Below are 20,217 nucleotides of genomic sequence, written 5' to 3' on the forward strand. Positions count from 1 at the left end.
CTGAGCAACATGGCAAAACTCCATCTCTACCAAAAATATAAAAAAAATAGCTGGACGTGATGGTGCGCACCTATAATCCTAGCTACTCTGGAGGCTTAGATGGAAGAATCACCTAAGCCCAGGAAATCAAAGCCGCAGTGAGCTGATACTATACCACTGCACTACAGCCTGGGCAACCAGAGTGAGAGACCCTGTCCCCCCCTAAAAAAAAAAAAATTAAATCAATCCTTGAGGCCTAAAAGACTCTAAGAAGAAAGGGTTAACTTCTGTTGTCTCATGAATTCCTAGGAATTCTGATATGTTTTGTGGATGCGTAGGGGTTAGGGAAAAGTGACTCTATCTCTATTCAGTTACACATTTTTCTCTAATAGGTTAACAACTACGGAATCAAATTTTAAGGAGTGTCTAAGAACTGTCCTCCCCAGAGTTGATCACGCTAGGAATCCTGCAGCTTAATGTGCTAGATTAGGAGAAGAACTCAATCATTTCCAAATTGTTTTGCTCCAGTTAATACCTTGGAGGAAAGAGACTGCAAAATTTGAAAGCAGGCTTATTTTTGAAATCATTTGCCTTGACAATTTTTAACTGATGTTAACTGACATTTCACAAGACAAATTTCAATAATTTAGCTATGAATATATTTTTTCAGTATGTCTGTACAGTATTATATTTTACATCAACATTATATTTTAGTTGCAAAAAGATTAGAAATAACATCATAAAGGGCTTAAAACTGCCATTAAAATCTCTAAAACTAGAAATGTTATGCAAATTTAAGAAAACTAACACTATATTGTGTGATTCTTATATACCAACCTGGAGACTGTTTTAAAATTAGGGCAAAAATAAGGAAATACTAAAGATAAACTATCTATAAACCTAAAATCTGAAGGTAAGGAGTCAGTGCTTCAAAAAACAAACCTCAATCTTATCTGAATGAAATCCTGTGGTGAAATCAGGGGACTGTAAATCTCTAGGACTACCCACTCCTGCATAGCTTCCTTCAGAGTCTGATGTCAATAGTTCTGGAAGAGATTCCACAGAATTGGTCTCACCAGACTTTAATAATCCTAAAACATGAAATTAAAAAAAAATTAAACACATATGCATTAAACATATATGCATTACATTCAGTGAATCAGACAGCTAAAAACTTTCATTTATCCAGACTTAATAACATTCAAATTATATTTATGGTATAAAAATCTTAATAATTTAAGTTAACTGGAGAAAGAAATCAGTTTAAGTGAAAAACTGAAATGGAAGAGATTATAAAACAATAGTTTTATTCATTACAATCACACACCAACTGTGTAATGAACCTGAGGAAGATAGTTCTTTGGATCTGCTTTAAAAAGTGATTGAAAATATTTTTGTCCGCCTAAGAGACAAAGGAGAAAGGGAAAATAATTAAAGTCCAGACCTCTTTTCCTTTTCTCATCTGTCTCTTGGTACAGTGGTCTCTGCACCCAAGCGAGGAGGGTAGCTTCATTCTATCTGGGAGGAAACCTGTGGCCTTTTTGCCTCTCACTTAGCCAGCTGACTGACCCAATAGCAGAGGCTCCCACAGAAGACGACTGTGGCCTGTTTGAAGTGTGTTCTTCCCTGAAATCTCTGGCGATTCAGCTCGCTTGAAGCAAGAGGGTTGTTATGAAATGTATGTATCATTTCTTCTCTTAGGCAAGCTAAATGCCTGGCCTCATGCCACACCTGGTATCCAGGTTCAAACTTTTGCTTAGATTCACATGTTCATTTCCGCACATTTCAAATTTATTAGAATCTAAATGAAGCACCAAAATAAGCTATAAAATAAAGATGTTATCTCAGTTGTAACTAAAAGTTGTATAATTGATTTAAAACCTACTGTCTCTTATACATTGTTCTCTTTAAAGTAAATCACCTTCACAAGCTAAATGTCCCTTTCATTGTTATCACTGCAATTTGGAAAGAACATTTAAACATTTTTTTCCACATAATCTTTTGAATTTTTTTTTTTTTTTTTTTTTTTGAGACGGAGTGTCACTCTATTGCTCAGGCTGGAGTGCAGTGGCGTGATCTCAGCTCACTGCAATCTCTGCCTCCAGGTTTAAGTGATTCTCCTGCCTCAGCCTCCCAAGTAGCTAGGATTACAGGCACGCACCATCACACCCGGCTAATTTTTTTTGTATTTTTACTAGAGATGGGGTTTCACCATATTGGCCAGGCTGGTCTGGAACTCCTGACTTTGTGGTCCGCCTGCCTTGGCCTCCCAAAGTGCTGGGATTACAGGCGGGAGGCATCACGTCTTGCCTCTTTTTGAATATTTTTGAGGCTGGCAAATTTTCAACTAAGAGAATACATCTAATATTAGAACACTTTCAAAAGTCAGTTAGAAATAAATCCAGAAAAAAGAGGACAATTAATGTGGCCAACAATTACTTCTGGTCAAAAACAGTTTCGCCAAATGTCGTTTGTCTAACTTTAAGATCGACACAAACATTAAGCTATTACGCAACTGTCTTTGATGAAATTGGCATCATACTCAAATTTTCTTCCTTAACAGGTTTTTTTTGGCCTCCAATTAAATTTGACCTTTTAGTTATCTTTGACTACAGATATCTTGGCCACAGAAAGAACAGTACACCAGGAAAATATGGACCTGGAACCAAGAGAACAAATTTTATTTCTTTTGGTCACTACTTCAAATCACTTATGTTTTTTGAGCTTGTTTCCTTAGGTTTAAAGTAAGGGACATAAATTATTTCATTACTAATGTCACTTCTAGCTCTGAAATTCTAAGATTCTAACACAAATGGTAACAATAACATTATTTAAAACAAAGCAAATATCTGCTTTTCCCTAAGTCATTTAGGTGACTGGCAAATCATTACTTTCAAGACTGTCTATCCATTATTCATCCTTCCATCAATCCACCCCTGCCTCCTTCTAAACACTAATGGTAATTCATAAAACACAGAGAACACAAAATCACAGAATTTTTAATTTAGAAAAGTCCTAAGATACAGCTTTCCCATTTACTAGGTCTCCTGATTCCTATTTTCAGTGCTTCATAAATAAATTTTAGGCATATTAACTATCCTTTTTATATAGTTATGTTACCTAAAACTATTCTTGACATTCTTTTGAGCTTTAGTGAACATATCAAGCACTTAATTTGAAGCATCTCAGTAAGCATAAAAAAAAATCCTTCTTCTTTGCCCTGCCTAACAGCTTTTTTTCCCAAAGGAACACAAAACAATGTACTCTTCTGTTTTTCAAAGTTGTTTGTATACAACTGATTGACTATGAAGTACTGTTGGTAGAAACTATACTAGGTTATGTCTTAGTGCTATAGACAAGAGTAACCTACCATTTCTGAAAGCCATACTGTAGTCTCATAATTTTATAGTCACACTTCATGTTTTATCTAAAGAAACTACTAAAGTGTATATAGTTTAATCTAGATCAGATGAATCTGGAATGTGAGACAATCTATAACACAACTGGACTGACCTTTTGGAAAACAGAAAACAAAAAACAAAAAAGTACAGGGGTACTATACTAAAGAGACTAAAGAGATACTAATAAGCAAAGACAATATGAACCTTGATAGAATACTATTTTTTTTGTTGTTAATGTTAAAAAAAAAAAAAAAGACTATAAAAACATTTGTCAACAATTAGGAAAATGTGGATATGGAGTGTAATACTAGTTAACACTAATTAATGTCAATTGTCTTAGGTATGATAATGGTATCGTGGTTGTGTATAAGAGTATTCCCATCTTAAAAGATTCATATTCAAGTATTTACGGGAAAAGGATCATGCCTACAACTTATTCCAAGTGGAATAATTTTTTTTAAGTCTCTGTATTGTCTGTGTGTGTGTGTGTGTGTGTGTGTAACATATGGAGGAAAGAGCAGACAGTAAGCGACAAAGAGTCTGCAAGAAAATGCAAATGTGATGGGAAGTTAACAATAAATCTGAATAAAATGTACATAGGTGTTCGTGGTATTTTTCTCTCATCTTTTCAGTAAGTTAAATATTCTCAAAATAAAAAACTGGGGAAAAATATTTTAGAAAAACTACATAACCTGACCTTTACTTTCAAACAGGCTCACATAATGCCTAAATATATTTTATATTCTACTACCAGATTATAACCTCCTTATGCATACAAATGGCATCTTACTTGGAGTACTGACATATTTAAATTGAATCAACATGATAATAGTTATCTCTGTCATGTTTTGCCAACCTCTAAACCCCTATGCCACTGGAAAGAGTGGTCTTTCTAAAAACAAATCTCATCCAGCCACATCCTGTTTTAAATCATCAACGGCCACCCATAGCCTTTAGACTAAAACACAAATTTCTTAGTTTGGCATATAAGTCTCCAAAATCTGATCCTATCCAACATATCTCCTATACTGAACTATATACACAAGAAATGTGCAACTCTTTCTCTCACTACTAAGCTTGGGAACACATTGCCCCCTTTGCTTAATATATCTATCTGCCTCCTTTTCTTAGATAACTTCATTCTTCAAGACCCAGCTCAGCACTGCTTTCCTCTAAGAGGACTTCCCTGATCTCAGATTGGTTTGGGTACCTCTTTTTGTGCTCCCAGAGCAAACTTCAACTGGAGTACTTATGATAAACTATCACTTTTGGTACCTCCATAAGGACTGTTTATTTCAGTAGCCCCAGCAGATGACATATATGAATAGAGACACAGAAGATTAGAACTGGAAATACATGCTCACTTTCCACGAACCTGTAGATGATGGACTCTGAATAATATCTGAAAGGTTATAACCTCCAGAACTATCTGAACGTTTACGTGGCTTCTTTTTAGCTTTAGTTTTTGCCTTCTTGAACATAGATTCCCTAGGAAAAAGCAAACATACTTTCAGCAGAGTTTAGGGATGTAACTAAGATAAATGCACTTATTTAACCCAACATGTTTAACCTGAAGGCTACTTATTAAAATATTTATATTTTAAATTTGTTAGACCTACAGATATTAATTATGTATTTATTTTGTATTATACCAAAGTTAAGAATGAACATAAATATGTATTTCTTATGTCAGAATTTCTCAATTTCGTCTTCCAATACCAACACAAAAGCATCACATGCCCGAGATGAGAGTGAAGGGACACAGTAGAGAAAAGAAAGGAGGAGGAAAAGAAAAAAAAAAAAAAACAAGGAAACAGAGCTTACGAATGATTTTGTTCCATATTTATTTCTTCTTTCAAGAAGATATCTCCATCTTCTACTTCCAAATAGCTAATATCTGGTCCATCTTGATATGGTGTAATGACTCTTCTATCCATTGCTGGAATCTGCAGAATTGAAGATATCACTTTTCAAATACAAAATCTGTGAAGTTGTTTTTGTTTTTGTTTTTCCTTTTTGTGCAGACAGGGCTCTTGTCATGTTGGCCAGACTGGTTTGGAACACCTGGTCCCAAGCGAACCTCCCGTCTTGGCCTTCCAAAATGCTGGGATTACAGGCATAAGCCACCACACCCAGCCTAAGGATGTTTTTTAAATTAGGTAAGATATTCTATCTTTCATATTTGGTGACATTGACTAGAACAGCCTTAAATGCTCAATAACTTCCGAAATTTACAAGAGTGGGTTGAATTTTGATTCAATTCAATAAAAACTTTATTTCATAAACCTGTCAAAAAAAGAAACTTTAGAAAAAGCTCCACTTTATTATTAAACATAGAGTAATCCATTTCTTAAGGATCATATGAATTCATCTTTTTGTACTGTCCTGACCTTTGGTAAATAACAGAAGACTCACTCTGAAGCTTTCAGTAACTTTCATTTATAAATGAATTAATAAATATTAACTTTATTATTAAATATCTTGAATTTTGATTATCATACTTATCTGTGAGATCTGTAAAGGAATCCTATATCCTCAGTTTTAAAAGATCTTAATGTACTTGAAGTCATTAGGAAACTATTCCATTGATAAGTCTAACCTAATATACTGCTTAAGCTGGTAATATTATAGCCACAAAAAAATTAAAACATAAACCTTACCATTTTCCGGTAAAACTCAGAAAGATCCTTCAAAACACCATCACTTAAAACATCAAGAGACCTAAAATAAAGGATACAAAATTCTATCTTAAGATTCAAGTTACTTGATAATCGTCAAGATGTTCACATATGTAGATATTTCATATTGCCAGATAAGTAACAAAGTTGTTTTTTAAGCATTATATATAGCAGTTGCTACAAACTTGGAAATAGATGTGGTTATATATTATGTATTTCAAATAAACAGCAAAGCAAACATATTACACAAATATCTTGAATAAAACTCAAGCAACTTTTTTTTTTGGGGGGGCGGGGGGACAGTCTCACTCTGTCATCCAGGCTGGAGTGCAGTGGTGCAGTCTCAGCTCACTGCAACTGCTGCCTCCTGAGTTCAAGTGATTCTCCTGCCTCAGCCTCCCAAGTGGCTAAGACTACCAGGCACACACCACCACACCTGGCTAATGTTTGTATTTTTATTAGAGATAGGGTTTTCACCATCTTGGCCAGGCCAGTCTTGAACTCCTGACCTCAGGTGATCCACCTGCCTCAGCCTCCCAAAGTGCTGGGATTACAAGCATAAGCCACCACACGCGGCCTCAAGCAACTATTATAAATTAATGTACAAAGAATCTTCTCTACTTGAGAAGGTTTTCGTAAAAATCAACTTAAATGAATCTATGTAATGCTTTTAGAACACTGTCTAGCATACAGTTAACAGTCATTACTATTAAAGTAAAATATAAAAACAAACTACACAATGAAGCTTTAAAATAAAAACCGACACCAGGAACTCTAATCTCAAATTTCTGTATTCTCCTGTTCTCGTCAATGATTTTATAGCAAGTAAAATACTCTGACCTTATATTTTTTAAAAAGTATAAATTTATTTCATTTTAAAAAGATCACTGTTAAAAACTTTCAAAAGTTTTCAAGAGCTCTCTAATTCTAAAATGCACATAACTTCTAAATCATCAGCATTTATCAAATTCTTTCCATCCAGGTAAACATCATTGTTCACATTTAAATCACTAATAATATCTGCTATTATATATAAATATCTCCTTTTGCAACAATCATACAATATATGTACCTTACTTACCTTGCTTCAAGTAAAGCTGCCATATTCAATCCTATAAACTGCAAACAAGACAGTTTCAACTGTTTTGCATTATACATTGCTGCAAATTCCAGTAGCATAGCAGCATTCTTCAGGGTAACTACAAAGAAAGACAAGATTTGCAAAATTAGATAAAAGGCACATTACCACAGCAAAATAAAATACATGTATGTCTAAAGCTCTAAGATTTGAACATCTGGAATAAAGAAAAAAAAATTCTTGCCAAAAATAAGTCAATTCTGGGGCAAATATGTAACTCTTCCATCCCAATATGCCAAAATAATTTCAAAAGATTGGCTATGAGGAAAAATAAGCTCACACACAAGAATATTCTAAGCAAAACAAAATACAGAAGGGGCATAGTGCCACCCAAAAGCAAACACATAAGAACTGACAATCTTCTACCTAACATTTTCTGAATATTATTAAAAAGCTTTCATTAATGAACAACTTTCCTTTTCATTTACATAGCAGTTATTCCCTCTTCCATAAAACTAAAAAAGATATAAAACTAAGAAAAACTGATGAAATAATTCTACAAAATATATTAACATTGAGTTATCTATCAGAATTTATGTGGGTATATTTATATATATATGAAGTATATAAATATATACATATTTTGAAAATATGTACATCACAATCATACCATAATATTTTTCATGCCAGTGAAAAATCTGATATACTGTGCAAAAGATTCTGGATTTAGTTACAATCCTAGTAATATTATATATAAAGTACACATTTTCCTAGAGACTCTCCCAGAATATTCTACCTATGTAACAGGTAACTTCCAGCTTCCTGTTCCCTCCACTATTTTTCTTAATTACTCTATCAGTACCAGCCAATAGGGGAACACAGCTGTTTTCTACATCTGGCTTCTTGCGTTTCTTTTTCTTTCTCCCCTGTAATTCTATCAAAAGTTGCAACTGCTGCAGTCAATAATGGTCTCTGTCTCACTCCTGACTAACCTACATTTTCAACTAATGATGAACACAGAAATGGAAGGAATGATAAAGTCAGATCATATAAAAACTTCTTTAGAGTTGTTCACTTGGGAACAAGTATCCACATATTCCTAATAGTCAGAGACCAAAGAAGTGGTAGCCTTCTTTTCCCAGGTTCTAGGAACATCAAGGAATTAATAAAGGCAACTGTGCAGCCAGAGCCATGAAAGAACATTGAGGAAGAAAAACTGTACAAGTGTAAAATATCACTTATATGTACGTCTTATACCTGTTGTATGCTGTGTCCTTTATTTTAAAATATTTTTCTTTTGTTGCTTAAAAGATCAGGGCTGTTGCTCTCTATTTAATAACCAAGGAGTAGACAGTCCATAGAGCTCAAGAAAAGTGAGAACTAAAATGCCAAAGCCAAGACAAACTCCTAGCAAGAATGAACTAGAAAAAAATTGACAGGAATTCCCTTTACACTTCCTGAAGTAGCAATGAAGCAGAACAGATAGAAGATTAGAAAGCCAGAAAGGCTGTCATGTGGAAGCTAAGGAAAGTTAACCTTTACTCTAGAGTAAGCAATTATAAATATGTAAACAGGGGAAGACGTAACTACCTCCTTAAAGAAACAGAAGTAGACAGGAGAAAGAGCATTTAAAACACTACTGTGACACTACACAGAAGGAACAGATAACAGTGACCTCAACTGCATAGTGACAGTAAGAACCCAAAGGTAGGCGAAATGTGACCAACACAGTTAAGAGGAGTAAGTTTTGACAGCTGAATGAATTTGAGTGTCAGGACCAAAATAACAAAGAAAAACTAATTTTGGATTTCAAAGCAGAGTGTCCAGGAGGACAGCCATGAAATTAACTAAAATAATGAAGACAGTAAGAAAGAAGAGTTCAAGAAAAAAAGAGATGTGCTTTGTTCAGATATATAATGGGAAAGTTAAATTTTAAAAATCATTGCAAATAGTAGAAAATGGGTAGCTAAAAACACCTAAAGACAAGATCAGGGCAAGAGTACGAAAATTTCACTTTCAAACTCTCACCCTGGAAATTAGCAAATAAACTTGACACCATGTTTATTCTTCAAGGTTTTATGACATTTCAATAAAAATATTACATTTCAATTCTAAGTCGTATATACTTTCACATATTTCTACAATAAAAGTTCACTTACAAATGATGGCATGTAGTAATTTACATATTTTGGCAGGTTTTCATGGTACCAAAAAAATGGTCTATTTTACCATACATGGAATCATAAAGTCAATAAAGTAAAGTAATCCTTGATGAACCTGAAAACATACTAATACTCAAATTCAAAATTACTCACGTTTTTCAGTTAATGCTACTTCACAAATCTCTTTCAACCGGGTTATGAGAAGTTGATCAGCCACCACAAGAACACTACAAATAAAATCTACATTTTGAGATTCTAAAAAGAAGAAGAAAACACACATCACTCTTTCTTTGCATACATTATATCTAGAAAAAAAAAATTTGAAGTAATGAGGACACTAGAAAAGAAATTTAAGATTATTTTCTAAATGTTGAAAGGGCAACTATAATAAAAAGTAAATACATCAAAATATATTTCTACCTTTTAGGTAGAAAGCTGACAAAATTACACCAAAATGTCTTGGTCTCACACTAGGACCACAAAATGGCCAACTTAAGTTGATCATTTCAGTCTAGAAGGCTACTAGAATGCCTGACTTGTTTATAATCTCCCATGTTGTTAGAAAAACACTTCTCAAACTAATACAAAGAGGGAAAACTCAAATCTCAGCATCATACTTAATATATATAGGGTGGGGAAATAATGCTCTTATGCTTTCTTATTTAAAATAAAATTTGTCATCTAAGAGTGCTTTTTTGTAACTATAGGAGTTCCTTAATTTAAAACAACTTTGTTGGGCCAGGTGCAGTGGCTCATGCCTGTAAACTCAGCACTACGGGAGGTGGAGGCAGATGTACCACTTAAGACCAGGAGTTTGAGACCAGTCTGGCCAACACGGTGAACACATCTCTACTAACAATACAAATATTAGCTAGGTGTGGTGGCACATGCCTGTAGTCCCAGTTACTAGGGAGGCTGAGGCATGAGAATTGCTTGAATATGGGAGGCAGAGGTTGCAATGAGCCGAGATCACACCACTGCACTCCAGACTGGGCAACACAGTGAGACACCATCTCAAAAAAATAAAAAATAATAAAAAATAAAACAACTTTCTTGGCCCTAAGTACTACTAATGGTTTTTTACCCCTGAGCCACTGCCAAAATAACATAAATTGAAAGAAAAAAATAACAACAGAGAAAGAGAAGAAAGGGAAAAAAAGATTAAGAAGAAAAAGATCTGAAATAGAAAAGAGCTTTAAAATACGAGGCAAAGATGAAGTCACTAGGAATGACAGACTAAGAACTTCTAATTCTCTCCTCTAAAAAAAAAAAAAAAACAGTAAGACAACTGTGGAAAATTGTCATAATCAACTTTGTCAGAATTCTGAAATCAGCCAAAAGCTTATAATAATCTAGGAAGTGTTTACTTAAGAAAAGCAATTGAATCTTGTTAAGAACAGTGGGATCTGGGACAGTGCAGCCTTTCCTATTCAGATCTTCCTCTCCCCTCCTCCACAGCAGTACTGAAAACCAACAGTTCCATAATCATAGTGAATCACATTGACAGCCTAGTAGCCACAGAAGAAGACAGAACAGTTGTAGAGCAATAGTATCCTTATTTGACCTGTCTGCTAGTTTCCAGAAAATCCCACTAGAATGCTTATCTTTATTTGACCTGACTCAAAGCTTGCCCAGTGACAACAGCCTTTTATCTGGGGGCAAACAATTAGCAGTAAGTAAAGTAAAGATACAGAATTAGTGATCAAAAAACTTCTACAAAGAAGACTCCAAGACTAGATGGCTTAATTGGTTAATCTGACTGAATATTTAAAGATGAATAATATAATTGATGCATTATTACAAGATAAATTAATACAATTCTCCACAAACTCTTCAAAAAGTAGAAGATGAAGAACACTTTCCAACTTAGACAAGGAGGCCAATATTATGCTGATACTAAAAACAGACAGGGACATCACAGGAAAACTAAACCAATATCCCTTACAATTAAAGATGTGAAAATCCTCAAAAAATGCTACAAAACTAAATCCAGTAACATATAAAAAGGAATTATATAATATGACCTAGCAGAATAAATCCAAAATGAAAGGATGATTCAACATATGAAAAATCAATCAATATAATACACAAAAATAAAGCATAATAAACACATGACCATCTTAAGAAACAGAAAAACATTTGACAAAAATCCCACATCCTTTCATGATAAAAACACTCAATAAACCAGGAATAGAAATAATCTTCTTCAACCTGATAAATGGCAACAACAAAAAACTCACAAGTAAAAAGGCTGAATGCTTTTTCCTAAGATTAGAAACAAGACAAGGATGACCACTGTTGCCACTTCTATTCAACAGAGTACTAGAGATTCATCTAATCAGGGCAATTAAGCAAGAAAAAGAAATAAAGCACACCCAAATTGGAAAGGCATACATAAAACCATCTCCATTTGCAGATGACATGATATTGCATATAGAAAATCCTAAGGAATCCACTAAAAAAACTACGAGAATTAGTGAACAAGTTCAGCAAGGTTGCAGGATATAAGATCAATATACAAAAATCAATTGTAATTCTAAACACCAGCAAAGGACAATCCAAAAATAAAATTTAAAAAAGTTCCATTTAAAATAGCATTAAAAATTCTTAATAATTTTTAACTAAGAAAGAGCAAGGTTTGTACACTGAAAACTACATAAATTATTAAAAGAAATAAGAGACTTAAATAAATAGACAAATAAATGGAAAGACAGCCAGTGTTAATGGATTATAAGACTTAAATATTAAAATGGCAATAATCCCCAAGCTGATCTACAAATTGAATGTGATTCGTATTAAAATCCCAGCTGCCTTTGTTGCAGAAATTGGCAAACTAATCCTAAAATTCACATGAAAATTCAAGAAACCCAAAATAGCCAATACAATCTTGAAATAGCAGAACATAGTAAGAAAACATACATTTCCCAATTTCACAACTTACAACAATGGTAATCAAGAGAGTGCTATATTGGCATAAACAGAGTTCACTGAAATAGAATTGAAGAGCACAGAAAAAAAACTTTAAATTTATTGTCAGCTGATTTTTGACAAAGGTGCTAAAACAATTCAATGGGAAAACAAACATATTTTCAACAAATGGTACTGAAAAAATAGGACATACAGATGTAAAAGAATAAACTTGGACCCATACCTCACAACAAATGCAAAAATTAACTTAATAAGAATGGTGGTTACTAGAGGACAGGGGATTAGGGTAATGGTGAGATACTGGTCAAAGAGTACAAAATTACAGTTATAAGATGAATGAATAGGATCTAGACCTTATATACAGCATGGTGACTACACTGATACTAATGTACTGCATACTTGAGATTTGCTGAAAGACTAGATCTCAAGTACTTTCACCACAAAAAAAAAAAAAGGTAACTATGTGAGGTGATGGATATGCTAATTAGCTTGATTGTGGTAATTATCTCTCTATATATAAACATAGATATTTTATATATATCTCAAAGCATCATGTTATACACAGTGACTATACATAATTTTTACTTGTTAATTACACCTTAATAAGACTAGGGGGAGAAATTAACTCAAAATGGACCAAAGACCTACATGTGAGAGACAGAACTATAAAACTCTTAGGAGAAAACATATAGGGTAATCATCATGACCTTGGATTTGACAATGAATTCCTAGATATGACACCAAAAACATGAGTAACAAGTCAACATAGATAATTTGGATATCATCAAATGCCTGTAATCCCAGCACTTTGGGAGGCTGAGGCAGGAGGATCACTTGAGCCAGGAGTTCCAGACCAGCCTGGGCAATATAGGGAGGCTCTGTCTCTACAAAAACTGTTTATAAATTAACCAGGCATGGTGGTGCACAGCTGTAGTCCCAGTTACTTGGGACGCTGAGGTGGGAAGGATCACTTAAGCTCAGGAGGCCAATGCTGCAGTGAGCCATGACCATGCCACTGCACTCCAGCTTGGCCAACGGAATAAGACCCTGTCTCAAAAATAAAATCAAAATAAAAGTTTTTGTGTTTTAAAGGACACTTTATCAAGGAAATGAAAACAAGTCAGAGGAGAGAAAACATTCGCAAATCATATATCCCATAAGGGACTAATATCCAGACTATACAAAGAACTCTTGCAGCATCTTAAAAAAACAAATAATTGAGAAAAAAAAGTGTTCAAAGGACGTGAGTATGTATCCAAAGAAGACATGCAAATGACCAAAAAGCATATGAAAAGATGTTCAACATCATGAGTCATTAGTGAAATACAAATCAAAACCACAATGTTGTATAGCTTCACACCCATTAGGATGGCTATAATAAAAAAAGTTGATATTAGTAAGTGTTGGCAAGGATGTGGAGAAACTGGAACCCTCACACTGTCAGTGGTAAAGTTAAATGGTACAGCTAGCCACTGTGCAGTTTGGCAGTTCCTAAAAAATTAAACATGTGACCCAGCATTTCCGCTTCTAGGTATATGCCCAAGAGAAATGAAAACATAGGCCCACACAAAAACAGGCATGAGTGTTCACAGCAGCATGATTCCTAATAGACAAGAGGTAAAAACAACCCCAACATCCATCAACTGAAGAATAAATGTGTTATATCCACATAATAAATATTACTTGGCAATAAAAAAGAATGAAGTGTTGGTACCTGCTACAACACGGAAAAAATTTTAAAACATCGTACTTAAGTAAAATGAGTTACATACAAAAGGCCACATGTTGTTTGATTATATTTATATGAAATGTCCAGAATAGGCAAATCCATAGAGACAGAAAACATAACAGGGGTTTTCTAGGGACTGGGGATAAGACAGAGTGGAAAGTGTCTGCTAATGGGTACAAGGTATCTTTCTGGGGTGATGAAAATGTTCTAGAATTATACAGTGATGATAGTTGCACAAATTTGTAAACATACTAAAAACTACTTATTGTATGCTTTAAAAGTATAAGTTTTATCATGCAAATAATTTCTCGATTCTTAAAAAGAAATGAAAGAAGTAGAGAAAAACATACCATGTCTCAGTTATCTTACTCTTAAGTATACAAATCTTCAGAAATCTTGTCCTCGCTTAAACTCTATCTCCTTTACAAGACTACCCAGATTTCCTAGGCAGACTCAGAGGCTAGCTTCTTAAAAATGCACCAGCTTTTTAGAGAATTACTCTGTTGGATTATATTTGTTTTCTATACGTTTGTCTTCTCCACTAAATTGAGTTTCTTGAATACAGAAAAAGGTCTATTCACTTTTTTATAATCCCCAATATACAGCTGGGGTTAAAAAAACTAATGGAATATGACAGAACATCCGGTACCACTCCAATGACTAAACATACTTTGTAACTAAAAGTTAGTGTTTCGCCTAACAAAGTATATAAATCACCTCTCTTCATAAATTTTGGTACAATTTTTAATCTGTTTCTTTCAAGATGTGTAACCACAAAGGGGAAAAACAAGTAAGAAAGAACTTATGCAAGTATTTGTCAAAACTATCCCTGTTGTCAATTCATTCACCTCCATCATAGAAGTAGTTGGAAATTGAACTGCTAAATCTAATTTCAACCATTACATACAATTCCTTTTTTTTTTTTTTTTAATGAAACGCTTCACAAATTTGCATGTCATCCTTGTACAGGGGCCATGTAATCTCTGTATCATTCCAGTTTTAGTATACTTGCTGCCGAAGTGAGCACTAATTCTCAAAGAGTTCATTTTCACACGGGTATTGAAAACCTTCTTTTTCTGCTCCTCTACTATTAGCAATCATTCCTATTGCTTATTCTAAATTAAGCCTTTATTGGCCTGGCATAGTGGCTCATGCTATAATCCTAGCACTTTGGAAGACTGAGGTGGAATAATCCCTTGAGCCTACGAGTTTGAGACCAGCCTGGGCAACATAGTAAGACCCTGGTCTCCACAAATAATAAAAAATAAATTAAATATTTAAAAAAAAAAAACAAATTAAGCCTTTATTGATGGCTTTTGTTCATTAGAAATTAAGATTCATGTTGATTTTACCATTATTCCATTATATCTGAAGTATCTACAATGTCCTAACTCTTATTAATACCTTTTATCACCACAGCTTCATCAGTATAGAGGTAGTCCAAAATAACTTTTAATATATCAGAATGTATTGGCATTTCCAGAGCTGCACAACTGGAAGCCTAAATAAAATAAGACAAAATAAAGTAAAATAATTCATTGTAAACAATAAAATATTACATTCTAATTTGGGTTATTGGTACAAAACACTCTGAACAGGAAATCACATCAAATGCAAAAGAACATAAAATTTACAAAACACATGGCTAAAATAATATTAAATTTAATTTTAAAACACAACATGAAAAAGGAACAAAAAATTCAGAAAACAAGAAACACAGTGGTGTTCCTAGTACATTTCTAAATAATAACAGGGAAATTTTTATTTAAGTAGCTTCTTGGCAATAATTTTAAATTCTAAGAGTTGCTATTTTCCAGCAGCCTCAAGCATAAATAAAGTTTAATATAAATGAAGAACTGAACTAAAATATCGAGTTCTGATTTTGAATTTCTTTACTACATAATTTCCACAAAATATAAAGAAACATAGTTACCAACGTAGGCGTTTTTTACTTAAATCTTACCTCAATCCATGAGCTACTCAGCATACTATGAAAATATTCTAAAAGAAAAAAAAAAAAAAGTTCAATGCAATAAGAATAGTGAAACAATAATAGAGCAAATAAATTAGCAGCTTTAAAAAGTACACCTACCAAGTCTAGCACAAAGAACACATTTATGACAAGGAAATTCCTTTCCATCCACTGATTTCATGGTCACGTCACACAGAAATGAACTGGAAGAAAATGTTTAATTGAAGCAAGTGCAATTTCTTTACATATTTAATGAAAAAGATTATAGGATTTGGCTTAACTTTCAATTTTCACTTAAAGGTGGCAGAGAATAAATAACTTGCAGGAATACATACAATAAAATACTTCCTCTTCTTCCACCTTAGGGAAGGTAAGGGCCTTAAAGACAGTATTTGAAAAGGGAGTCAAATACAAATATTCAAAAAGTATTTTTCTGATTTTCCTTTTTTTCTAATTTCAGACAAACTGTTAATAATACTAAGTGATATCATATTTAAGTCTCTGTAATTCACTTATTTGTAGTAGCTAATCTGGGCCAACTACAGTTGAAACAACTCCACAGTTTATCCTTCTCCAAAATCTTTCCACTTACACAGAAAGTATGAATAGCTAAAAGCAAAACTTTTTTTTCTTTGAGACGGAGTCTTGTTCTGTCACCCAGGCTGGAGTGCGATGGCGCAATCTTGGCTCACTGCAACCTCCGCCTCCCAAGTCCAAGCGACTTTCCTGCCTCAGCCTCCTGAGTAGCCGGGATCACAGGCACTCGCCACTATGCCTGGCTAATTTTTGTATTTTCTTAGTAGAGAGAGGGTTTCACCATGTTAATCAGGCTGGTCTCAAACTCTTGACCTCAGGTGATCCACCCGCCTCGGCCCTCTCAAAGGGCTGAGATTACAGGCGTGAGCCACCACGCCAGGCCCTAAAAATAAAACTTTTTAACAATATATTTAGAATAGTATATTTATTATTAAACATTTTTTATACTAAAGGAAATAATCATAATGATGAAGAGATATAATTAATTTGGTTTGAGGGCTCACAACATTTCCTAACTATAACAAGGCACAAAATTCAGGCAAGAAAAAATAAAAATTAAAAGTTCCTCTCTCTATTAGAAAGTCATCAGAAAGAAAAAACTCCTTTGATGTCTTCAGCAGTTAGTATTTTATCAATTTACTTCAACAGCTCCCCAACATTTCCAAAAATGCAGAATACTAGAAAAGGTAAGAGGGTATCTACCTATAAATTTTGCTTCATATGTGGGTAAGCAGAGATCTATTTCCACACTTAAATGCCAAAATCTAGAGATGAAATGTTAATCTTCCTTTCCTTACTTACCCTTTTTTCTGACTTAGCTTCAGTTTACTACCAGTTTTCTTGGCAATGACATTAATTTTTTCATTTTCAAATCTGACTCCATCTAACCTATCAGGGAGAGATAAAAATTAACAATTGATATATATAATTCCCTTACAAAAATAAACGTACAACAAAAAATCCAACAAATTAGCTTACACCTAAATATAATACTATATCCTAAAGTATCTCAACAAACCCCTACTCTGAGATAAAGAAGTATCATACTTTTTCTTCTATTTTAGTTAGAATTCAAAATAGATTAAATATTACTGACATTACTGACAAAAAACAATCAAAGCCATAGCACAAAGTTTTTCTTTTTTTTTTTTTTTTTTTTGAGATGGTCTCACTCTGTTGCCCAGGCTGGAGTGCAGTGGCATGATCTCAGCTCACTGCAACCACCACCTCCCAGGTTCACGTAAATCTCCTCCCTCAGCTTCCCCAGTAAGTGGGACAACAGGCATTTACCACCATGCGGGGCTAATTTTTGTAATTTTTTGTAGAGACGGGGTTTTGCCATGCCGGCCAGGCTGGTGTCAAACTCCTGACCTCAGGTGATCTGCCCACCTCAGCCTCCCAAAGTGCTGGGATTACAGGTGTGAGCCACCGCGCCCAGCCCCTTCATTACTTCTAAACAGAAAACACGATACACCCCCCTCCTCTGTTCCCACCCTACAACTAAGGTTTAACTGCCACAAGCAACATAAATACCTTAAAAAGAGAGAGAATTTCAAATAATCTGATTCATAATATGATACTATGGTATTAGGCAATTTAAATATGATAAAACCATACCAACAATATGAGATAAATATTATCTTTCCCATTTCTTATATTGAGAAACTGAGGTAAAAGAAAGAAAATCGTCCCAGCCAGGAATAATAAAGCTAAGAGACATGTATGTCTAACATGAAAGACCTTTCCAGCATACCACACTGCCTGCCACTCCAGATCCCTGTTACATACACAAACCAGAGTTCAAACCCACCAACAGCTTTCCCATACATTAATGTAATCCAACCAAACCAGAGTTCAAACCCAACAACAGCTTTCCCATCCATTAATGTAATCCAAGAAGTCCCAGAGATAGCTCTGCCAGCAAATGTAGGAAAGACACATCCATGTACTTCCCCCCAAAACGGAGGGGTAGGAAGAAAGGGAGAGAGAGGAAGAGGAGAGAAAAGAGAAGAGAAGGGGATGGAACAAGTGAGAGGTGACTGCGGGAGGGGAAAGAAAAGAAAAGCAAGGAAAAAAGGGTGGGAAATTTTTTAAAGGAGGACTGAATGACGTACAGGAACAGATATAAAGGAGAAATCATACCTACTACTCAAATTACTGAAGCCAAATTTCTTTGCAACAGTTTGCAACATTCTTACAGGATCATCTCCCCTAATATTTTGTCCTTTTTTACAAGATTTAGGTTTGCTCTTCTGCCTTTCACTAACTGTTTGAGCTTGATTACTTTTGTAAACTTCAAATGCAGACTTCTGGGTATCATCTTCATGGAAATTCACTTCATTCAAATGAGAATTCAGAGTTCCCTGATATTCTTCTGGGTTTTTGTTTAAGTGTATTCTTGGTTTGAAGCCATGAGTTAAAAAGTCACAAGTATCTGTGTATATAAATTGTAAAAGGTATTCAAACATGTCAGGATGAACCTTCTCTACCACAAAGAGATGGCACCCTGCAGAATCTTCATCTTTCCGGTAAATATCTGTAAATTCTGAAGTACTGCCATCTGAAAGAAACAATTTCTGAAAAAAATCAGAACGCACTGCCAAAATATATTTGTGTGCAGGGAAGAGTCTATTGCCAACTTGAAATGTCACATCATGAATGCTGTCCATTTCATCTGTTTCCCTCAACAGTTTGCCAAACTCTTCAAAAAAGGATGATGAGGACACAGCTGGAATTTCATAAAGGCTAGAAACAAGATAAAAACAAATTATGCTTCAAAAAAAATGAAGGAAATCCTTTTCCATACCTAGCCAATTTCCCTTTAAAATGCAATTTTTTAAACAGTATTTAGAAAATTTTAAATTTGGCATTTCCTAAAATACAGGAATATTGCACAAAGCTCTAGATACTGTATCATCCTTTAATTTGTTTTCTATTCCTTTTTATATTTATATTCTATTCTTCTCTCAAATTAAAATGATAAGAACTTGGCCGGGCGCGGTGGCTCAAGCCTGTAATCCCAGCACTTTGGGAGGCCGAGACGGGTGGATCACGAGGTCAGGAGATTGAGACCATCCTGGCTAACACGGTGAGACCCCGTCTCTACTAAAAAATACCAAAAAAAACTAGCTGGGCGTGGTGGCGGGCGCCTGTAGTCCCAGCTACTTGGGAGGCTGAGGCAGGAGAATGGCGTGGACCAGGGAGGCGGAGCTTGCAGTGAGCTGAGATCCGGCCACTGCACTCCAGCCTGGGCTACAGAGCAAGACTCCGTCTCAAAAAAAAAAAAAAAAAAAAAAAAAAAAAATGATAAGAACTAAGTTGTCCATATCCCTGGTTCTTACAGTACTATGGGAATGCAATTACACTGTCCCAACCAACATTTCACCCTTCTCAGTAGGAAGACCAACCCTCCTGTGGTTTGCTTTGGATTGACAAGTTTCTCAGGAGATGAGACTTTCAACGCTAAAACTGGGGCAGGCCTGGGCAAACCAGGATGGATGATCACCCTACTTGCAGAATTTCCTCCCTCTTCAACAGTACCCTTGATGTTTATCTTAACCTGATACCTCTCTGTTAATGTGACTTAGGAGATTTGCACTGGGATTTACAGACGGCGCCACAACACTTCTTTTGCCAATTCTCATCATATTCAAGGGTCAGAAATTTTTGCAAACTGCCTAAGAAATATTTATAATACATTTTTCAGAATCTGAGAACCTAGGGTACGGATCATAAAGTATGAAAGACAAGTCA

General features: G+C 34.7%; 1 protein-coding gene across 2 annotated transcripts in view; it reads right to left on the reverse strand.

Annotated features, from left to right (window-relative positions):
- IBTK (inhibitor of Bruton agammaglobulinemia tyrosine kinase) overlaps positions 1-20,217 on the reverse strand; it is a 92,026-nt gene that overhangs the window by 38,694 nt on the left and 33,115 nt on the right. For both annotated transcript variants that reach the window (XM_011964764.1, XM_011964766.1), the window contains exons 12-22: positions 18,607-19,209; positions 17,266-17,352; positions 16,048-16,130; positions 15,919-15,956; positions 15,360-15,456; positions 9,452-9,553; positions 7,140-7,257; positions 6,041-6,101; positions 5,205-5,326; positions 4,756-4,868; positions 922-1,070 (exon numbers count right to left, since the gene is read on the reverse strand). In XM_011964764.1, the coding sequence (XP_011820154.1) occupies positions 922-1,070; positions 4,756-4,868; positions 5,205-5,326; positions 6,041-6,101; positions 7,140-7,257; positions 9,452-9,553; positions 15,360-15,456; positions 15,919-15,956; positions 16,048-16,130; positions 17,266-17,352; positions 18,607-19,209 (1,573 nt within the window). The remainder of the gene's footprint in view (positions 1-921; positions 1,071-4,755; positions 4,869-5,204; positions 5,327-6,040; positions 6,102-7,139; positions 7,258-9,451; positions 9,554-15,359; positions 15,457-15,918; positions 15,957-16,047; positions 16,131-17,265; positions 17,353-18,606; positions 19,210-20,217) is intronic.

The sequence above is a fragment of the Mandrillus leucophaeus genome, unplaced genomic scaffold, assembly GCF_000951045.1.
Source record: "Mandrillus leucophaeus isolate KB7577 unplaced genomic scaffold, Mleu.le_1.0 Scaffold704, whole genome shotgun sequence".
Taxonomy (NCBI): domain Eukaryota; kingdom Metazoa; phylum Chordata; class Mammalia; order Primates; family Cercopithecidae; genus Mandrillus; species Mandrillus leucophaeus.